Raw genomic sequence first — 21961 nt, forward strand, 5'->3', positions numbered from 1 at the left:
CTCACTCCGCCACCCCAGGTCAGACATGGCCATATGCAAATCAGTCTGACCCTATGCCTCATGGGAACAGTCCAGCCCGAACTGCCAAGCCGTGTCTTCCCTGGACCCGAAACAAGCATCCTGGGACCGGTTTCTGGTTAATCAGCCGTCATCAGCCAGGCTAGCTTGAATCCAGTGGCAAAGTGAGGGCCAACTTAGGGCGGACAAAGCAAAATCAAAGGGGATGATGGACGGAGTGTTGAACATTGCAAGCACTCACCCCCAGTCAACAGATCTGGGTTTAATCCATCATCATTCTTTAGCTCACTTCGCCACCCCAGTTCAGACATGGCCATATGCAAATCAGTCTGACCATGTACCTCATGAGAACAGTCCAGCCCGAAATTCCAAGTCATATCTTCCCTGGACCGGAAGCAAGCATCCTTGGACCGGTTTCTGGATAATCAGCCGTCATCAGCCAGACATTGTTCTGCATTCTGTCCACCAATTGTTTTTTTTGCATTTGTCACACCGAGTCGGACGGGTGTGCCCAGACATGGGTCCTGTGCTCTCCATGCCCCTGGAGCCAAGCTTTCCCGGCTGATAAGGGGTGAAACCCCAAAATGGGTCCTAGGATGCTTGTTTCCAGTCCAGGGAGGACCTGGCCTGGTAGTTCGGGCTTGACTGTTCCCATTGGGCACAGGGTCAAGACTGATTTGTATATGGCTGAGTTCAAACTGGAATGCATGGGGAGCAAAAAGCAATGGATTTATTCACAGATCTCTGTACTGGAGTGAATGTATGACATTGTTCTGCATTCTGTCAATCAATTGTCCTTTTTGCATTTGTCCTCACGAGTGCAACGGATATGCCCAGACCTGGGTCCTGTGCTCTCCATGCCCCTGGAGTCAAGCTTTGCTGGCTGATGAGGGGTGTAACCCAGAAACTGTTCCTACAATGCTTGTTTCCTGTCCAGGGAGGACCTGGCCTGGCAGTTCAGGCTGGACTGTTCCCATTGGGCACAGGGTCAAGAGTGATTTACATATGGCTGGGTTCAAACTGGAATGGCATGGGGAGCAAAACCACGATGGATTTTGGCCCAGATCTCTGTACTGGGGTGAATGAAGGTTGGAAGGAGTTAATGCTGCTTGTGATGGAGGCGGTGGCTGGATGGGCTATTGCATCTGTTTGAATCAATGCCACTTGGGAGACGTATGAAGTATGAGGAGGAAGAGCTGCAAACCCATGAAGGAGCTGCACTAACGATGCTGCGTGCTTTGTGTTTCCGACCCGGCTTTCAAGTCCTGGGTTTGCACCCTGTGACCTTTGGTTGTGGGGGTGGCCCGGCGGTCGGAGAGCAGGCAGCTGAGTCGTGAAAGGAGATGCACTCCGGCCCCAGGAAGCCTTGCCTATACTCCCGATTCTTTTTGGGAAAGGTCTGAGCACAACGTAGGAGGAGCAGCAGGAGGGCCGCAGGAACCGCAGGAGCTGGAGGAGCCGCAGTCAGCTTTCATCTGCCAGAAGTTTTGCCTAGACCTGTTTTTTCTTCAGTTTGCGCCCCCGCTAGTATAGTAGACACTTGTGGGTGCAGGAATATTAGCAGTGATTTGAAACATGAGCCTGTGGCCAGAGGAGGCTTGCCCGGTTGCCTGGTTTCACCTGCAAGTGCGAGTACAAGTGTTAGTTTAATCTGCAACGCGAGTGTGGTTGCCGTTAGACGGCTGAAGAGAACATGCCCCAGGCAGTCGAGGAAGCGGCCCGGTTAGTCCCGGGTGCAGCCCGCGCTTGCCTGTTGAGCCCTATTTGCCCTGCTCACTTCCACTCGCCTTTACTCACCCCATCCTTACCCCGGATAGTGATATCCCTATTGCAGTCACCGAAATTTTTGGCATTTTAGTAACAAAGAAGACAGATGCATGTGTGGCGCAAGAGATAGCACCTGCAGTAGCGCATATAGCGCCATCCTCAGCCAGTCTTGCGCCGCTCTGTTTGGCAACTTCCTCTGAGAAGATAAGTACAGCACATCCAGGACTACTCCAGGACTACTTTTTTGGTACCCCTTGGTGTTCCTAGGTGATCTCGCCACGGCTCCCTGTATTCTACCCGTAGTCCACCCAGATCTCTGTTAAGAGGAAAGCAGCTGCCCTCCAGGTGCTTGCAGTCAGGGCGCTTTACTGCTTCCTCTGGATCTCCTGCAGGATCTTCAGGGTCTCATCCAGGGCCAGCCAGTCATCCTTTTTGGTCATAGTAGTCCTCTTAAGTGACATAAGACCATCAGGCGAAGGAATACTTGCGGTGAACTCTCACACCTGAAATCTTACCCTTCCGTGATGTCGATGTTCACACAGGGTGTGAGGTGTTCACTAAGGAGGACAGCGGCAAATGATAAGACCCTGGGAGACCCTCCCTCTTCCGGTACAGTTCGTGTAGACAAGGTGGGTGTCTACCCTGCTCCTGCTGAGCCGGCAGTTCCACTCCCCCCAAAGTTTTTCCATCAGAGCACTGGTGGGGCAATCACCATTTCTCCACTAACCCATATTGACAATGGAAGTGCTCTCCCAGTAGTGGTGGAAGACATTGAGATGGAGATGGACATGCTTGTGAAAAATGGCAAGGATCAATCTGGAATAATATCTCTTTTTTTTTTTTAAACTCTTTATTCGTGACTGTAGCAGTTGGTTCACAGTACATTCAAGCATTTCACATTATATCAGTCTTTTCCTTTTTCTTTAACATTAACTTTTGGTAGCATGTCTTTCAAAATTAGACTTCCATTGCGTCATACAATCCTCCGGATATCTCTTAATTACATCTTTCGTTTGTCATATACTTGACTTATATAATCTCTGCTAAACCCCAACTACCCATCCCTCTCTGTCCACCCACCCTCCGTCTCCTGGTCAGTCTCTTACATACACTCTACATTTCGGTCCTGTAGGTTTCTGCCTTCCCAGAGAGTGTTATATGTCTTAGGCTCGGCTATCCAACACCTCTGATGACCGCACCCGAAAATTCTGGCAGTCCGTCGGTGCGTGTGTGTAATCATGTCGTTGGGTTTTGCGGCCCTTCTAGATCTACCTCTTCTATTTCTGTCAGCATTTGGTCCCATTCCTGCGCTATAGGGTACTTTCGTAGACCCCTTTCCTCCTCCCCACGCAGCGCAGCAGATTCTGCCTTGCCCCATTTCAATAAGTCAGACCGCCATATTCTTGCATCTGGGGATCTGGGCGATTTCCATCTCATAGTAAGTACTCTGAGTGCCAATAAGAGCGCCAAATCCATAAATTTCAGCTGCGCTTTACATGTTTTGGATCTCTTCCTGTGCCCTATCAGACAGGGTAGCGCCCCTTCAGGGATCTGCAGTGTTGTAACAGTGTGTAATGTGTTTCTGATCGTCACCCAGTAATTACGTATTCTCGGGCATGCCCACAGCACATGGAGGATGTGTGCCTCATCTTCTTGACATCTCGGGCAGCAGTGGGGAGTGGCAGGGAACATCCTTTGGAGCCTCTGGGGTGTAAGATATGCTCTATGGAATATCATGGCCTGTATGAATTGGAACTTAACATTTCTAGACACTCTCCTGTGATGGCCTAGGATGACCTTCCACTCTCCGTCCGTTATGGACTCCCCTGTGTCCATAGTCCAGATCTCTCTGAGTGTGGTGAGGGGTGATGCTACATGTTCCCTAATACCCACATAGAGCCATTTCACCAGGTGTCCACCCGTTCCCATGTAATACAGGAGATGTACTAGTTCATGTTGGTCTGGTTTGGTGTGTTGCGGGGCCCACACGCGTCTTATGTAGTGTGATATTGAGGCATGTCAAAAGTACAATCGCTGTGGGGCTCCTGTGGATTGTACAAATGAGGCATGGTCCAGTAAAGTATCGTCTCCGAACAGGTCCCCCACTCTGTCTACTCCGGCTTCTGTCCAGGAACGCAGTCTGTGTTGTGTCAGGTTTCCTTGTGTGTTGGGAGTCCCAGGAGAGGAATGTTGTCCGCATAGGGAGTGGTCCCTGCCGTGTACCTAAGCGCTTTTCTCCAGCAGTGCAGAGCCACGTGCAGGAGGGGGTGGCAATCCCTGGGGATTCTGGCAGTGGGTAGGAGGAGGGAGTGGAGATCCCCACGCGCCAAGTTGTCTGCTGTGAAAGCGATCTCATGCAGATCTCTACCTGCCGGCCATCGTGTCAGCCATTGGAGTTGGCTTGCATAGTAATAGCTCAGCAGGTCCGGCACACCCAGGCCTCCCTGTCTGGTGCTCAGTTGCAATTTCTTAAGGCTTACTCTCCTTCTCCCCGAACCCCAAACGAGGTTGATCAATATTGTATTCAGCGTGGTAAAAATTTGCTGTGGAAGCAGCACCGGCAGGTTTACAAAATAGTACAGTATCCGGGGGAACAGGACCATCTTCGAGACCGCCACCCGTCCCAATACAGATAGGGGTAGGGATGTCCAGAAATTTACACTACCACGGAGGCCAGTGATCGCTCTTCGAACGTTACCCTCAATCTGGTCTTCCGAGTTCCGGTATACGTTTATCCCAAGGTACTTAAACGTGGTCGGTGCCACCTGGATCTCATAGGCACCAAATTGTATATGAGAAGGCTGCTGCCCGTCCCGGAAATAGAAGCCCACAGATTTCCCCGGGTTTATGGCCAAGCCAGATATAACCTCAAATCGTTCGAAAATAGGCACCAGGTGCGAGTGGTCTCCTCCTAGGTTCCGGAGGAACATCAAGATGTCGTCGGCATATATAGAGACCAAGTTATTAGTGTCTCCAACTGGTATGCCCATCTCCGCAGCTCTAGTTCGGAGCGCAATCGCCAAGGGTTCTAGAGTTAGCACGAACAGCAGCGGTGACAGCGGGCAGCCCTGTCGGGTGCCCCTGTATATGCCATAACTGCCCGAGGTATATCGTCCAGTGCGTGCCCGACCAGTCGGGTTCGCATATAGCAGGCAGATCCACTTTATGAGTGCATCTGGGAAGCCAAAGCGGCTTAGGACTTCGAACATAAAATCCCACGTCAGGGGATCAAACGCCTGACGGAGGTCCAGGGCTATGCAGCCCGCTTGTGGCAGATCCTGGGGGGTGGCCATCATTAGGGCATGGAGTCGTCTAGAATTTTGGGAGGTGCTCCTCTCCGGGAGGAAGCCACACTGGTCGGTGTGAATCAGGCCAGGGAGATGGCTTTGTATTCGTAGGGCGATAGCTTTACTGAGGATTTTATACTCCGTGGAGAGCATAGAGAGGGGCCTATAATTGCTCACTTCCAGAGTGTCCCTGCCGGGTTTCGGAATAGATATCACCAAAGCCTGCATAGTCGTGGTGGGTAGGTGACCAGCCTCGTAAGCAAGTTTATATATTTTCTCCAGCACGGGCGCCAAAATGTCCGAGTACGTTTGATAAAACTCCCCAGGCAGTCCATCCATACCCGGGGTCTTACCCCGGTTAAGTGTGTGGATAGCCACTTTGATTTCCTGCTGTGTTATGGGTCCGGCTAGTGTCACCTTGACTTCTTGGGTCAGGGCCGGGATTGTTAGTTCTCCCAGGAAGTCCATCATGTCCTCCCTGTCACCTGCAGAGGGGGGAGCATAAAGTTTTTCTAAATGGGTCTTAAACACAGTGTTAATTTCTAGTTGTGTATGCACCAATTCGCCTGTTGCATCTCGGATGCTCGTTATCATAGGGCTCTCAGGGGCGTCTCTGATCAGACGAGCTAGCAAGGCGCCGGATCTATCCGCTTCCGCCTGTTGGCATCTCAGATAGCTCCCATAGTCCATCACCCTTAAGGTTTCCAGAAGTTCCGCATGTTCAATGTTACATTGTTGTAGGTCGTCTTTACGTTCAGGGTCCAGCCCTACCGCGATCTCAAGTACTTTCAATCTATTCTCCACATCACAAAGTTTACCATGGAGTTCCTGTCTGGCACCTACCAATCGGCCGATAGCAGCCCCCGCACCACAGCCTTCATTGCATCCCACACTATCAAGTTTGAGGACGTAGAGTCCCAGTTCTCATGAAAGTAATCAGTCAATGTGTCAGAGAGATGTGAGCGGAACGGGCCATCCTCAAGTAGGGGGGGGTGGAGTCTCCAGGTAGGCACTGGTGAGGGTATCTTACCCCAATGTATGTCAAGTGTCAGCGGCCTATGGTCCGAGAATGTTTTAGCGAGATAGTCTGAGGAGATACATTTGGTCGTTACTGAGTTAGAGCAAACAAATCTATCCAATCGGGTATGTAGGTTGTGCACTGGAGAGTAGTATGAGTATTCCTTGTGTGTTGGATATAATGTACGCCAGACATCAGTCATTCCCCATCCCTGAAACCACGACCCAAATGACTCAGCCAGCCTGTGTATCCCTGTCGCCTGGAGAGGGGGGTGCAATCTGTCCAGGTCCACATCTAATATCATGTTCTAATCCCCTCCCAGTAACCAGGGAATGTCTACCCAGTCTGCCAGTGCCCGACCCACAGCAGTGAGAAATCTGTCTTGATCGAAGTTCGGGGCATAAATGCTACCCAAGACTACCATTGCCCCATCTAGAGTACCCTTCACTAGTATATAGCGTCCTTGTTCATCCGTTCGTCGTTCTAGTTCTACGAACGGGGTGCCGTGTCGTACCCATATCTTGGCCCCCCTAGAGAAGGCAGAGTATGTTGTAGAAAATATGGTTCCCCTCCATTTCTTCCTTAGTAGGAGTGTATCTGATTGTGTTAGGTGTGATTCCTGCAGGAATACTATGTGTGCTTGTTGGCGAATCAAGAAGGCGTGCACTCTGTGTCTTTTCTGGACTGCGCCTAGCCCTCGCACATTCCAGGTAACCATTCTGTATTTCCCTCTCTTGTCAGCCATAACCAAATGTAAGTGCCATAACGAGTGTCTTTCTGTGTTGCAGTGTGTATGTCCTCAGTGTCAACCAGGAGACAGTTCCCTCCCTATCCCAAACCCCAACTCTGGAGGCGCAGCCTCTGAACTTTGCTGTGCCAAACAGTAAACATTGAAACATAGCAAAAAAAATTACGGTGCATACGCTTGTGGGGGGTCAGCTTAGCGTGGGCCGTGTCCAAAGAGCCATACTTATGTCCGCCGCCGGCTCAACGGCGCTGCCGGGAGAGTTACCTTTAGAGCCAACTAGTGCTGACAGCGGCTTTTCACGGGGGAGAAGTTCAGGAAGTATACAGTTCCCATCCCAGGAACAATACATAAGAGAAGCCCCTGTCCTCCCCAACTTGGCATCTTGAGTTATACATCGACAATAAGAAAATACATGTGCCTCGCTTGTAGTTACCCCCAATATCTCACGACTTTGCTGTACCAACAGTTTACACATAAAAGGATACCAGTGTGACCTGGGGCTCCAGGTCCTGTCCATTGGAGGAGTTATTCTTGGGCATTGTCTAGAAGCTCCTCTGCCGATCTGGGCATCACAGTTGGGAACAGCACCACACTATTGTCTGAGTCCGAATGTACCGTGCTATCCTCAGTGTCCATATTGACTGTCTCTCATCCCTCTCTGAAAGAGCCCACCGCTGCTACAGCCTCTTCTTGTCCTTGCTTCTGTTGACGGGCAGTGGGTTTGCGCCGTCCCGGGTCCTCACTATTAGTGTCGGAGCCGGCCCTTCCGTGAGCTGAGCCTTCTTTAGATCCATTGTCCGGTGATCCTTGCGCCGAGTCCAGATGTTCTTCAGTATCCATCACTTCCATCCACTCTTCCACATCCGTGGGGCTTTAAAAAAAGTAAGTTTTGTTGTCATGTATCACCTTTAGGCGCGCAGGAAAGAGCAGGGCGTAGCGGAGCTTGGCTCTCTGGAGCCTCTTCTTTACAGCATAGTAAGAGGATCGCTGTTTCTGCACCTGGTTGGTATAGTCCGGATACAGTGAGATACGTTTGTTCTCATACTCTATGACGGATTTTATTCGGACCTGATTGAGTAGCATGTCCCTGTCGCGGTAATTCAGAATCTTAACAATCAATGGTCGCGGTGGCTGTCCCGGTCTCGGTCGGCCAGTAGGGATCCTATGAGCTCTTTCTACACAGAAGAACGGCGACAGCCCCTCGTCGGCGACATTCTCCCGGAACCACTTCTCCATAAACTCTTTCGCGTGGGGTCCCTCGCTGCATTCCGGAAGGCCAATGACGCGGATGTTGTTGCATCGATTGCGCCCTTCGGCATCCTCCACGCGTTCCATCAGGGTTTTCACCTGGTGTTGGGTTTGGTGAATGGAGTCCGTGTGGTCCGCCACCGCCGGGGCAAGGTCCGCCAGTGTCAGTCCCTGGTCTTTGACTTTATCCGCCAGCTTCCCGTGATCATCCTTGAGCAAGGAGAGATTAGTGGTGAGGGTGACCATTTGTGCCTCCATCGCAACTCAGGAGTCCCTGATCTCTTTGAGTGTTAAATCTAGTTTGTCGTCTCTCTGGGTATCCGAGAGGGTTGAGGTTAGTGTCAGTGGAGTGGAGCCCTTTGGGTCTGCATCCAGACTGGCTCCCGCAGACGCCCCATCCCTGCCGTCTGTAGCCTTCAGGCCCTTCCGCACCATGATCAGTGTCTGATGGTCCGTGTGTTGCCGGGAACACGTCGCAGAGTGCTCTCCCCCCACCTGCCGTGAGCTCGCCTCCCGGGTTTCCGCCCCGCCGAGCCTCTGTATTCCCTATGTCTTTGACGTGGTCGCTCCTAGGATATCAGCGCCCCCGTATTGATCTCCCTCCTCCTGTTCAGGGCAAATGTAACTGCCTGCACCACGCTCTCAGCCTCAATCAGGGTCCGCGTTGTCTTCCCGGCACCCCAGTCTCGCAATGTCAATGGGGAGGAGGGGGGGGAGGGAACAGAAGGAGGAGGGGGGGGGAAGGGGTCGGCGGCGCCAAGCAGTGGACTCTACGGCACCTCCGTGTCATCCCCGGTCATCGGCCTCAGTGTGTGGAACCGGCTTAGGGCTTCCTCCCAGTAGCTCTCACCTCCGGGCGTCAGCCCCGCACCTCCGGCGACCTCACCCAGGCGTCCAGGAGCCGGGGTCAGGAGTGTTGGGCCTTCTGGGCCATGTTGCCGCTTATCCCGCTATTAAGCGGCGGGGCGCCCAGAATTGTGCTGCAGGCGAGCTCTCCCTACAGCGCCAGGCCGCCCTCAGCGTTCCGGGTTCAGCCCGTACTCTAGGCCCCGGTCTGTATCCAGGGGCCAGGCCTCGGGTTCCTCCTTCTCCTCCTCAGGTCCCCAGATTCTCGGTACCTCAGCCTCTACCACCTACATCGAGGCGGGCGGGGTGTCCGCAGCAGGAGTCGACCCCCGGCGCAGGGCACCCTTCCCTGCCGCAGTCCGTCCTGTCCGGCGCCCTGGGCTCTCTCCGCACTCGATGTCCCGGCTTGTAGCGCGGCGCCAGGCCGCAGGATCCCTCACGACGTATTTCAGGGCTCCTTGCCTCCAAACCTCTCAAACTTGCAGCAAGGTGAGCGGGGAACTTCTGAAGCAGGGTGCAGTCTCCGGTGTGGCTGAGCGACCCCTCGTCGCGGCTAGCAGGATGTTTCTTCTCCCGGCGGCACCGGAGCTCTAACAGACTCCGTCCGCCATGGTGGCTTGTTAGCCATGCCCCCCCCTGGAATAATATCTCTTGAGAGGGAGTTGTCCTTGCCAGCAGTGCCCGTATCCTCGGATGGTAAATGTAATCTTTTGAGCAACACTGAGTGTTGCTCTGGTCATCTCTCCCCCAAAATGACTCAGCAAATGCCACAGACTGTAGACTGTAGCCTTGAATTTGAGGACTTGGAGGATTATACTTTGCTGAATATTGCCATACCGCTAGAAAAAAACAAAGTCTTGGCAACCTATTTGAAAACGCCAGTTTCCAGGAAGCAGGAGCAGAGACTCCCATCTGTCATTCACACTAGTTGTCACCGTATGCCAATTCTGTACAGTAGCACCCCCTCTATTGTGTACAGTGTGCAAACACTCTAGACCTGTCTAATCTACAGGTGACAGGTGCGTCGCAAGATAAAGAGGTTCACAGAGTTATGCAAGAATTAAATGCAGAAGATAATAGATTGGTGAGGAGGGGATATCTCGAAATATGTTATGGTTTAGAGAGGATCCTTTTGTGAATATTATCTTTGTTGGTGAAAACCACCATGAACTCTGATCATATATTGGATGTCCCCTCACCAATCTTAATAGGGGTCCAGCAGCTGAATCCTGTTGATTTCAGTATAAGTAAGCTTGAAAAGGTCATAGATGTAAAATCTCATGCCTACCAGACGCACTTAGGGGTGTCTAGCATGGGAACTCAGACTGAGGTTCAAGGAGATAGGGGAGTTTACAATGATCCTCCGACTAGAGGTAGTCCCCCGGTATGCACTGTCCCTGAAAAACAATACATAGGAGACCCTACTTTTACTAGTCCTAGAGATAATACATACGCAATTGCACCTTTGAACCAATTTCATGTGTACCCCATTTTTATAAAAGGGAAAACGAACGTATCACGTACTATTGAATCATTGCCCACTGTCCCCACAATAATCAGCACACTGACCGTTCAGATGCTATTCTCCCTGGGGAGGTTGCCCCTCTGAAAGAAAGCATTGGTCCAAAAGGTCGGAGGGTGAAGGTGAATAGGATTCGGCGCATTCCAAAATGGAAGCTAAAAAGATTGCAATTTCCGACGGCACTTGAGGAGCCAAATATCTTAAACCCGCCTCAAAGTGTGAAGGATACTAAAATTATAGCTTTTGATGACATAAATCCTCCCCCATAGTATCTGACCCCTATTGGAAGGAATTGGGGGTACAAGAAGGGCAGGAAGATAGAAGGACCCTAAAATCGAATGTGGGAGGAGCAGTAAATGTATGGGAGAACTTTAAAATTCATATTGACTCGGATGTGGTGCACCTAGGAACTGGGAAAGATCATAACTCAGTGAACTTAAGAGTACATACTCACGCTGCTGTGCCAGACATAGGACAGCCCAAGGATAATGTCCCTTCCTTCCTTCCTTCTGGGCCGGTACGCTCCCAGTACGGTTTGAGCCCGGCCAAGGGAGGTTTCATGAGGGGGGTTCCAACCTTGCTCTTTGCACTGTGAGGGTTTCTGCATCAAGTGCTAACACAGATGTCAGACACAGATTTGAGCAAGCAACTGAAATTTTGACTTTTTCTTCCCTGTTTGATACTGATTTAGCCCTCCTTAACAGAAGCTGTCTGCTGCAGCTATTAGCATAAATAGATGTCTTAAGATTAGTCACAAGTAAAGACATCAAGCTGGTCTACTTTGATCTTAGCAGCAGTTCCCCAAATACCAGAGTCACATTCAGTTCAGGGATAATTGAAATGCTAGTATTGGCTAATGCTGATCACTTCAGGAAAAAAAGGGTAAATGTGTTTCCATTTGTGGATCCTTTGGTGTCCCAACTTGAATCTAATAGGATTAAATATTAGGAACAAGGTAGTAGGTTTCCCAACACAAAGGTTGCCATAAATCCAAAAGACATCAACATATTAGTGAATAGCATTGTAGGTAAAAGAGGGATTAACATCAAAGGACCCGAGGTTAAAAGTTCCCTCAAGCCCATAGGGGATGAGGATGTGGCACAGTGGAGTTGGGTAGCTGGCTCACTAAATGGCTCAAAAGAAAAGGCAAACGTGCCCATGCTGCGTAGGTAACCAACTGGGTAAAATACTGTCCTGGAATATATCTGGTGTTGGAAATTCCAGATTCAAGTTAAATTCCCTATTAGCACACGATCCTAAAATAACCTGTCTCCAAGAAACATGGAGCTGCGTGGACTTCCACTTTGAAAACTTTTTTGTATACTGTAGCTCAGCAAAGCCTTCGGCTAAAGGTCATGCTAGTGGTAGCTTAGCCACCTTACTTGGCTGCACTGTAAATTGGAATCCTGTGTTTTTCCCCATCCTTCTAAGCTTTGTATGGGTGTGAAACTTAGGTTGGGTAAAGGTACAAGAGGTCAAACTGTATCATTATTCTTGCCAAATGTATACATTCCACCTTTGAGAACTTCAGATTCACTGGTTGAATCTATTTTCTCCTTTGTGGACAGGACTAGTATCTCCGAAGAGTACACATCTATATTTATGGTGGGTGATTTTAATGCTAAATTCTCAAACTCATCCTCTATGGCTTTTTCTAACTCTGAGCTGGAGGATGTATGGTCCATCCCTGAACCCTTATTACCTAGCCATATTTAATCAGGTAGGCGAGCCTGTCTCTCTTGCATAATCTGATAATGTGTGATCTTGTACTGTTGAATGGCAGATTCCCAGATGATTCTCCCACCTTTTTTACTTTTCACGGTGCAAATGGACACTCACTGATCGATAATATGGCGGTCTTCTACCACTTGTTTGGGGCATGTACGCAATTCAAGATACTGCCTACAAACTTGAGTGATCATGGTGTTCTATTAGTAGATGTTTACATGGAACTCGAGCTACTAAAATCTGTAATCAAAGGGATGATAGCATTCTATATAATCAAACTAATGTGCGTACCTTTTGGTCCAGCAAAAACCTCTCATATTTTAGGAGAATCTATGAAAGTGTGCATCCTGGCTCTAGTCAGGAAGATCCCATTTCCAAATTTGAGAGGATATTGGGTCTAATTGGATTGTTTGGAAGTAATAAGCAATCCTGCAGCATCAAGCCTTTAGTGCAGATACCTTGGGAGATAAAAAAAACTGAACTGTGAGAATAATGGCCTAATAAGGAAACAATTTAAGCAGTCGTTAATGACTAGACAAAGGGAAATTACTAGATTGAAGCAGGTAAGAAAAGGAAAATTGATATCCGTGCATAGAGGGGGAGAAGATGCAAACTGGATAAAATGAAGAGAGGTTGCACAGACCGGAGATACACGTAAATATTGGGCATTAGTAGCCAAGTTTTGAGATGGCAGAACTAAGGCAAAACCCATTTCGATGTCCGATGAAAAATGGACTACATACACTTCCCAGTTATATGCTAAAAATCCCTTGGTAGGGTGGAGTTTAGACTTGGTCATTGACTCCTTGGTGGGGAGCAAATATGGCGCCCCCTCATGCAATGAACTAGAGGGTTACATTGAAGGGGCAAGCTACCCAGGTGCGATGGGTTCTGAAAATTTACCAATAGCTATAGTCAAACAGGACAGTGCAGCATGGGCACAGTTTATTGTTACACATATGGGACCATTCCGTCGTCCTGGAAGGGTAGTATAGTGGTCTCACTATATAAAAAGGGACCAAAAAATTCCCATGCAAGTTTTAGACAGATCGCACTGCTGGATGCAACCAGAAAACTGTTCGACAAGCGCATACTTTTCCAACTTCAAGACTGACCTTTTGGAAACAGCTTAGTCCCTGTAGAGCAAGCCGGGTTCCGCAAACACAGTGGTACCCATGACAATATAACAGCCCTGCAAACGTTAATCGGAAAATACCCAATGAACAGGGGTATGCCGTTATATGCAGCCTTCATAGACTTCTCCACGGCCTTCGACCGGGTTGACTGGGGGACGCTGTAAAGAAAATTGACCACTATAGAAATACCAGTGAATCTCCTTAGATTAATCATCGCATTGCATTCCCCCACTTGGACCCGGGTCCTAATGGATGGAACTCAGAGCTTGTCAAGAAAAATAGAGAACCAGAATGGACAAAATCAAGGGTGCTTATTGGCCCCTCTTCTCTTTTCCTTTTCCATCAATGATTTGCCGAACAGGGTAGGGTCTTGTAAAGGGGATCCCCAAAAATTAGGAACTATGAAGCTGAGTTGCCTGCTATGTGCGGATGATGCCATTTCATTAGATCTAACTCCAATCGGACTCCAAAGATAACTCGCTGAGTTAGCACGTTATTCAGAAGATTACTTTTTTTAAATAAAAATTTTAAAAAGCAAAATTATGGTTTTTAGATATTGGGGATGCCAAGTTAGGAAACAAATGCACTAGTTTTTGGGGAAGGATAAACTTGCACTGGTTAAATTATATCTGTACTTAGAGAGAATTTTCAAAAGTACATGTTCTAGTAGTGATCATATTGATTAATGCAGAAGCAAGGCAATCTCACAGGCCTCCCCAATTAGCAGACTCTATAAGCATTGCGGGAAAAGACACTTTGCGCATGTCTTATCAGTTTACAAAAGCAAAATACCTCCAGCGCTGAGTTATGCCTGTGAAACAATAGTCGAACAGTACTGGGAGAATTTTGAGAAAGTAGAGAGGTATATATGGTACCAAATGTGTCATTTAAATCGCGCAGCACCTACAGCAGCGATTCGTCTTGAATTTGGGTTACTCTCCACTTATGTGTTTTCTATGGCTGCGTGCTTAAGATGGAGTAATACATTATTGCACAGTCTTGAGAACCCTTTCGGGTAGCACTGAGTGAAGAAATCTTTGATACCTTGAAGGGAAATAGCGTCCTTTTTAGGAATTACCAGAAAGAGGTAAAGTCTTCCCAAACAAGTTTTGAAAACCAAAATTATGAAAACAATTTGATGTATCTTGTAAAAGAGATTCAATACTGTGCGCACTGCGTCAAAATAATGATCTCATAGTGGGGAGTAGTATTTATAAAAAGCCACAACCTTATGTTCTATGGACTCTCCAGTACGTAGAGTAATTTTCCCACTCCGGCTGAATTTACTTCCTTTAAGAATTGTATCAGGCGCTTGGGAGGGTCTTCCAAGGCAGGAAAGACTATGGTCACTTATGTGGCACATGTGTACAGGACTTAAATCATGTCCTATTTGTCTGTCCCGTGTTACAACCATTACGACGTAGATATGTAAGACCCATTTTTCTAAGGTACAATATTGTCACAGCTGAGGAAGGCCGTATGTGTCTTCTGGCCCTGCCTTCCGAAACTGTTTGTTTTACATTTTTATCTTTTTTTAACAATTTTTGAATATATTTTAGAGAAGTATTCAGTTTCCCCGTTTAGTCACAATTTTATAATGAATACATTTGGGTAGTTTCTTATTAGAAGGTTGTAATCATTAAAGTGCTAGTGCACTATTATGTTCGTTACTATCTAGGTTATGGTTGCATTTCAACAGGGTCTTTTGATTCTGATGCTACAGCTCTGTATCTGGACTTTTGTCTCCTTACATGCTGCTACGAATGCCGTTATGTGCAATTGTGTATTTATTATCTTAAGATTTTGATACTAGAGCACTCGCACTTCATTCTTCTTTCTCGATGCTGCTAGTTATTGTATATATTCTACTGATTTTTAGAATTTTAAAACAATCAATCTTTTTATGCTAAAGGTATCTTTGCAAAACACAATTGAAGTCGTCTAAAAACCTAAGTGTTCAATTTGTTTTGTCTATCCCTGAAATGTTTGTATTTGAACAGACTTTGAAATTAATTTTGTGTTTATGCTGCTCCACTCTGTGTAATGAACATGTATTCACGAATTGTCCTTTATATGAAAACAGAATTTTCTTTTTTGAAGTGTCGGTTAAGTTGAAATTGGATATATGTTTTTATGTGGAACTCTTCGGAGTTCCAAATGTTCTGCATTCTGCCCACCAATTGTTCTTTTTGCATTTGTCAAGGTGTGGAGCAAAACGTATGAATTAAATGTGATGTGCACTCTTAAATGAAACCGAGGCAGACACGTGACCAAAGTAATTCTTTGCTATGAGGCCAATCACTACATATCCTTAAGTTTTAAATTGAAAATATGTAAAAATAAAAAAACTCTTGAGTGTGCTGTTCCAATAACGTCCCTAAACCCCCTATTGCAACTCATATTGGTTTCTACAGTACAGCCCCTGCAGGACTCCAGCTTCCATACTGTTCTATGTGCAGCACCTCATGTTTGAGATGTGCCTGCTCCAGAAAAAAAAAATCTGCAATGTGCCCCCTGATTCCTATTGAAGTTAAGTTTGTGCTATATCAGAGGTCTCAGGCACTGAGAATTCTCAGGAGTGAGAACTAATTAATATATGTGATGACATCACAGGAAGTGATGCACATGGCCTTTGGCACGACTGACAGCACAGGAGGTATGAATAGTGAAATGTTTTAAACAATGATATACATCAAAAACTGACAGAACACTGCCATCACTTTACTAAGGGGGACTTCTGGCTTACAAAAGTAGTGGAGCAGGACTCTGAAGTGCTCAAAGCATCTCTCTACTAGGAGCCTTCTCTTGGGGTGGAATTGCTTCTGGAAACCTGTACATCTTCCAGAAGCTGCTATATAGCAGTTCTCTGACCAGAGCCATATTTAGAAATCAGCTTCTTTCCCTTCTCACCATGTGTGACATTTAGTCTACTGAGAGTTAGACCTCAAACGACCTCAAATGTGTGAGTCTCACTCATCTTTAGTGAGACTTAAGATTTCTGATACATTAAATGCTTAAAAAAACAAAATGGTTTACATAATTTATCATGCTACGGGAGAGCTGGGAAGTTATCGAAAGATAAAGATGGTATTCACAAAACGCCTTCATTAATAATTAATCATATTTATAGTGGTCCCAGGAGCTGAACTTTCACTCTCTGGGCTATATCACAGTTAGTGAGTACTTGAAGCGCTAAGTTTAGACACCCTCTCAGCCACATCTGTGAGCTGACTAGTATCTTAAGTACTTAAGATGACCAGCAATATTGTACCACCTTAGAAAGCGGTAAATGGAAACCTGCCAACAGGTCTTTGAAAGCATGTACTGCTTTTGGCTGGAAATGTGGCCACATTTGTTTATAAACTAAAAACAAATTACAAAATAACATGCACAAGGCAACATAACAGGATATTTAAAACATAACAGGGCAGAACACTACTAAACATACAGAACACAACAACACAATCACAACAGACCACACCACAGTGCATTAATGCAGCCCAAAAACACAGCAGCACAAAACACATCACCACCACAAAAAAATGGCACACAACAAATGTACACGAACGTTCGTCAGACGTTATCACCTCCAGAATCCTGTTTTCATAATATGGCGGTAAAAGATGTTTGGAGCAAGCACTGCCTTAAACTTACGACCATATACATAAAACAGCCCCAGTCAAAAATGCTTTCTAATCCACCCTTCTGAATTTTAAAATGGCAGGTTACCTAATGTGGAGCGTTTTTCAAAAATACATTGCTCCTGCTCATTAAAAAGCTTTATGAAACTGATGCACGTTAAAAAAAAGTTTATGATTTGAGCTTATTGTTTCTGTTTTACAGGAGACATGCCAAAATCTTGACAACTATTTGAGGGATGTATTAAATCCATATATCATAAATGTGACGCTGGCAACAAAAATGTGCAGCGAGCTGCTATGTGGGGGCAAAGGAGCCTGTGCCAGGAAGTCGTGGAATAGCAACGATTACCTTCACCTGAATCCACAGGTCTTCGAAATAAAAACAGAGGCATCTGGGAGCTATTCCGTCATTGGCCAGCCAACCGCAGAAGAGGTCCAGAGACTGGCCGAGCGATTCATGTGTAACTGCTACAAGGGCAGTGACTGTAAGAAGGCAGCCAACCTGAAAAGTACCACAGAACTCTCCATCTGCACTACCCAAGACATCTGCATCACCGTTGGTGCTATAGGAAACCCATGATCAGCAAACGCATGCTATTAGTGGGCCGTAATGCGTATTTTGTAAATTTAGGTATAATTCAAACTGCTGATAAACTACTTCTCATAGCTAAGGTTCATGTTTGCCTGATTTGCATAGACTGCACCACTGTTTTGGAAGCTTTGGGGGAAATTCTGAAACATTGGGGCATATTTACAAGCCCCCATTGGCACCAGACCGTCACTTTTTCTGACGCTCTGATGGCGTAGCGCAATTCCCCATACTTACAAGGTGGCACTAAGCCACTTAGCGTGACTTAATGCCACCATGTAAATATGCCCTGTTCCACCACAGTCATCTGCAACAAAGGCGGTACAAAAGGGGGTGGTGATGGACGGAGCATCTGAATCAATCTAACACTCACACCCAGTCAAAAGATCTGGGTTTAATCCATCACCGTTCTTTAGCCCACTTTGCCACCCCAGTTCAGACAGGGCTATATGCAAATCAGTCTGACCCTGTGCCTCATGGGAACAGTCCAGCCTGAACTGCCAAGCCATGTCTTCCCTGGACCAGAAACAAGCTTCCGAGGACCGGTTTCTGGCATGCCAGCCGTCTTCAGCCCGGCTTGCTTGAATCCAGTGGCAAAGTGAGCAAGGGACTCACGTCTGAGCATACCCTGCCACACTTATGGCGGCCAAAAGAGGTACAAAAGGGGGTAGTGATGGACGGAGCATCTGAATCAATCAAACACTCACACCCAGTCAAAAGATCTGGGTTTAATCCATCACCAAAGGGTGATGCAAATGCAACAAAGGGGCATGCAATGGATGTTGCTTTGGGCGTTCCACTACAACACCCATTGCTTTTTGACGCTGCCCCAGATTTACAAGGCTGAGACAGCACCAAAAAATACCAGGCATTAGAATGGCAATGCAAGGCATTCTGCAGCACACATGAAAAGAGCAAATCACCATGATTGATTGTTTATGAGCAGGAGGATGTCCCTTCTTGCACATAAACATCGCAGGCACCCTTGCAACATGGCGGAAGGGTGCCTGCTCTGGCGTAAGGCAGCTTTTTTTTTTGCACTAGAGGAAACACAGTGGTGCACCGTCTTCTTGTGAAAATGGCACATCCCTGGTTTTAAAAATGTCGGAGTGCGGTGCTCCCAAATTTGGAGTAGCTCCACGGTATAATATTTTTTTCTGAATATGCCCCTTTTTGCTCTGGCCTAGCACCACAAAAGTGACGCTGACCAGCAAAAAATGTTTTTAGTCTGATTCACTTATCTTTGCAAAACTTGTTTTGTGCTGGGAGGTACCCAAAAGTAACGCAAAGCAGCGCAAAACACTGCTTTGCATTACTTTGCATCAAGATGAGTTGTGTGGGTGGTACATGGGTGTTCCCATGCTTTTTGATGCTAAATCCTATCTACTAACATTAGTAGATAAGGATAGAGCCAAAAGTAATGCAGCTGAAAAGGTGGCATTAAAAGGAGAAATGTATTCATTTCTCCTTTTTTTCCAACTTTGCTTGTATGCAGCACTGGGCAGCACACATACAAAGTAGGAAAACCTTTAAGGCGTGTCTAGCCATAGTATTGTTTACCGGAAGGGGTAGCCTTACTGTACAAAACTTATGCTAGACCCACGAACGCACCGTAGCACTATGGCGCTAAAGTGTGTGCCTGCGCACCGCAACTGAAATCAGCACCATCGCTAGGTAGAGGGGAGGAGTGTGCCATACCTCTGTGAATATGGTGCTCTCCTGCTCTCCCCCTGTCACACAACGCAGCACAGCCTCTTTTTGTGCTGCGCTGTGTTCCACGATTTGTTTCAGAATGTGGGCCCTAGGCTCAAATTAAGTAACAATTTGTGTGGCTTTCTTGCAGGGTTTGCGTCACAAAAGCGACACGAACCCAGCGCTAAATGTTATATTGGGATCTACTTTTTAACACAAATTGTGATTTACTTGGGAAAGTTGTGTAAGGTAGTATGATGCAGCATCAGTGTCAAGGGAGTGTACCATAGATCTTCCCAGTCAACCACCCATGTTTTTTATGCAAATCCAGAGCTACTAATATTTGTAAGCAGGGATTTGCACCAAAAACCTACTTCCACCTTGAGACAGTGACAGTGGAGCAAGTTTTAAAACTCGCCACATTTTCCAACCTTGCATGTGGGGAAACATCACTTACAACGCATTTATTACAACGCACTACCATTACAACGCAACCATTACAACGCAAACCATTACAACGCATTGCGCTGGGGGGCGCTCTAGGATAGGGAATATATTTAATTTACTATCCAACACCTTCCCTACTATCCACAGGGACTGGAGTTGGAATAGTAAATTAAATAAATCACTATCCAGCGCTTAAAAGCACTATGCGTTGTAGTGGTATGCGATGTAAAAAACGCGTTGTAACAGCAGGCGTTGTAATAGCCTGCGTTGTAACGTCACCAATCCTTGCATGTGTGCTGCACTGTACAGCACACCCACAAAATGGGAAAAGTATTAAAGCATTGTTTTTGTGCTATTCTTGACGGAAGGCGTGCACCAGATGCAAGGGTGTGGGCCCTGGTGCAAAGTAGCAAAAAGATCACAAGAGCAGGGGAACAGAAGACCAGCATCATATCTTAGTTGAAAAGGTGCTGTTCTCCACTCTGCTATTGATGCAGCGCAGTGCAGAAACGTTGGTTGCTCTATTGCTTTGCACCAAAAGTTAGTAAATCTGCCCCAAGAGGCTAACGTACTAGTCCCATTGGCAAACCAGGGATACAGAGTTTACACACTGACTCGTTTGTGAATGGGAATGCAGTTTGCATTGTGACTTACATACTAATAAGTTGCATTGCACACTGAACATTCACATGTCAATTAGGTATATCGCAACTTGTGAACCCCAGTTATTGGCTGCCAGTGCAGGGACGGAGGCCTGCAAGAGACAGCAGATCTCTGTCCCTGCATTTGCATTCTAAAATGGGGGCCTGCTTCTTTTTTCAATAAAGCAGTCCATTTTCTTTAAAGTGCCCGATGCTGCGAAAAATAAAAAGAAGATGTTTCCGGTTCGTGGAGGGTAGGCAGTGGTCACAATCACTGCCTGCTCCCACTAGATCACTCGAAAGGATTCTCTTAGGGGTAAGGATTCCAAGCTGAACCTTCCACTTTGAAAATCATTTGCCACTTCCTTTGATGTTTCGGTAACTGATTGGTTACTCGTGACTGCAATTGCTTCGCAAACCATTGATACATACCGTATCATTTTGCAATTCGGAAAGAACATGCCTTTTATACGCTTTTCTAATTGTGAATTGGTATGGGCCACAAAAGCCCTATCCCGAATTGGAAAGAGTTTTCTGACTCGTAAAAGGCCATATTAAAAAGCTATTTTGCAGTAGCACACACTGGGATTTTATTACTCACAGGCTTTGTGACCCCAAAATACCTTGTACCTTGTACATCTGGCCTCACAACTACGTCATGCTGACTAAGCATTGCAAAAACACAGGCAGGAACTGACCATCTGCAAAAACATCAGGATCATTCGATTAGAGCACAAAAAAGCATGTGCACCAACTAACCAGTGGGAAAATATTTTCGCTCAGTGGCCAGTGCAACACTCACTTACACCAACTAATAAGTACAAAAACATTTACACTTAGAGAGGTAATTTGCTCTAACTTATCAATCAATTACTGTTTCTTTATTCGGCCTAAGTAGGCCATAAAAGCAGGAAAATAGGCTTAAAAATTAAAACAGCCACAGACAAATAAAATTGCGATTATACATGAGCAGGATAAAATACACAGTACAATAGAAAATTCATTAAACAAAATTAGCAGCAATCCTTAAAATCTGTCTAAAACATAACAAATTAAGAACAAGGGAACTTCAAAGACTGAGAATCAATATCGGATCTGGGTGAATACTAAGACCTGACAACAAAAACCTCTATCTTAGGGTCCATTATGTAGGCTCTAACTTATCAATTAAAAGTTAATATTTGCATCATCTGACTAGTGCAAAAAGTACATTTGCACCCACTGGTAGTACAAAAATATGTGTGCCAATTGGGCACTGCAAAAGACATTTGCACAAATTATCAGTTGAGAAACATTTTGACTGATTGACCGGTGTGAAAACTACATTTACACCGACTGACGAGCCACTAAAAAATAAGTGCACCACCTGAGCAGTGAAAAAATGACATTTTACACTGATCAGTCAATGTAAATGTAATTTTGCATCAGGCAGAAAGTGCAAGTAAAGTGTACAAATATTTACAAGCATCAGTGCAAAACTGCCCAAACCCAGTGCAGTCTATATAAACCAGCATGAACCTCAAGTATGAATAAAGCATTTCTGATGAAAAACCAAATCATAGTAATCTGGAGGCTTGTTCTCAAGATAATGATTATTCTGCATTTGCCAAATCATGTTAATTAATTGTCCATA

General features: G+C 46.4%; 1 protein-coding gene across 1 annotated transcript in view; it reads left to right on the forward strand.

Moving 5' to 3' along the window:
• LOC147750566 (hyaluronidase-like) overlaps positions 1-17539 on the forward strand; it is a 123336-nt gene extending 105797 nt beyond the window's left edge. The window contains exon 3 of the mRNA XM_086936558.1: positions 17162-17539. Within this exon, the coding sequence (XP_086792684.1) occupies positions 17162-17539 (378 nt within the window). The remainder of the gene's footprint in view (positions 1-17161) is intronic.
• The last annotated feature ends 4422 nt before the right edge of the window (positions 17540-21961 follow it).

Source organism: Lissotriton vulgaris, chromosome 1_1, assembly GCF_964263255.1.
Source record: "Lissotriton vulgaris chromosome 1_1, aLisVul1.2, whole genome shotgun sequence".
Classification (NCBI taxonomy): domain Eukaryota; kingdom Metazoa; phylum Chordata; class Amphibia; order Caudata; family Salamandridae; genus Lissotriton; species Lissotriton vulgaris.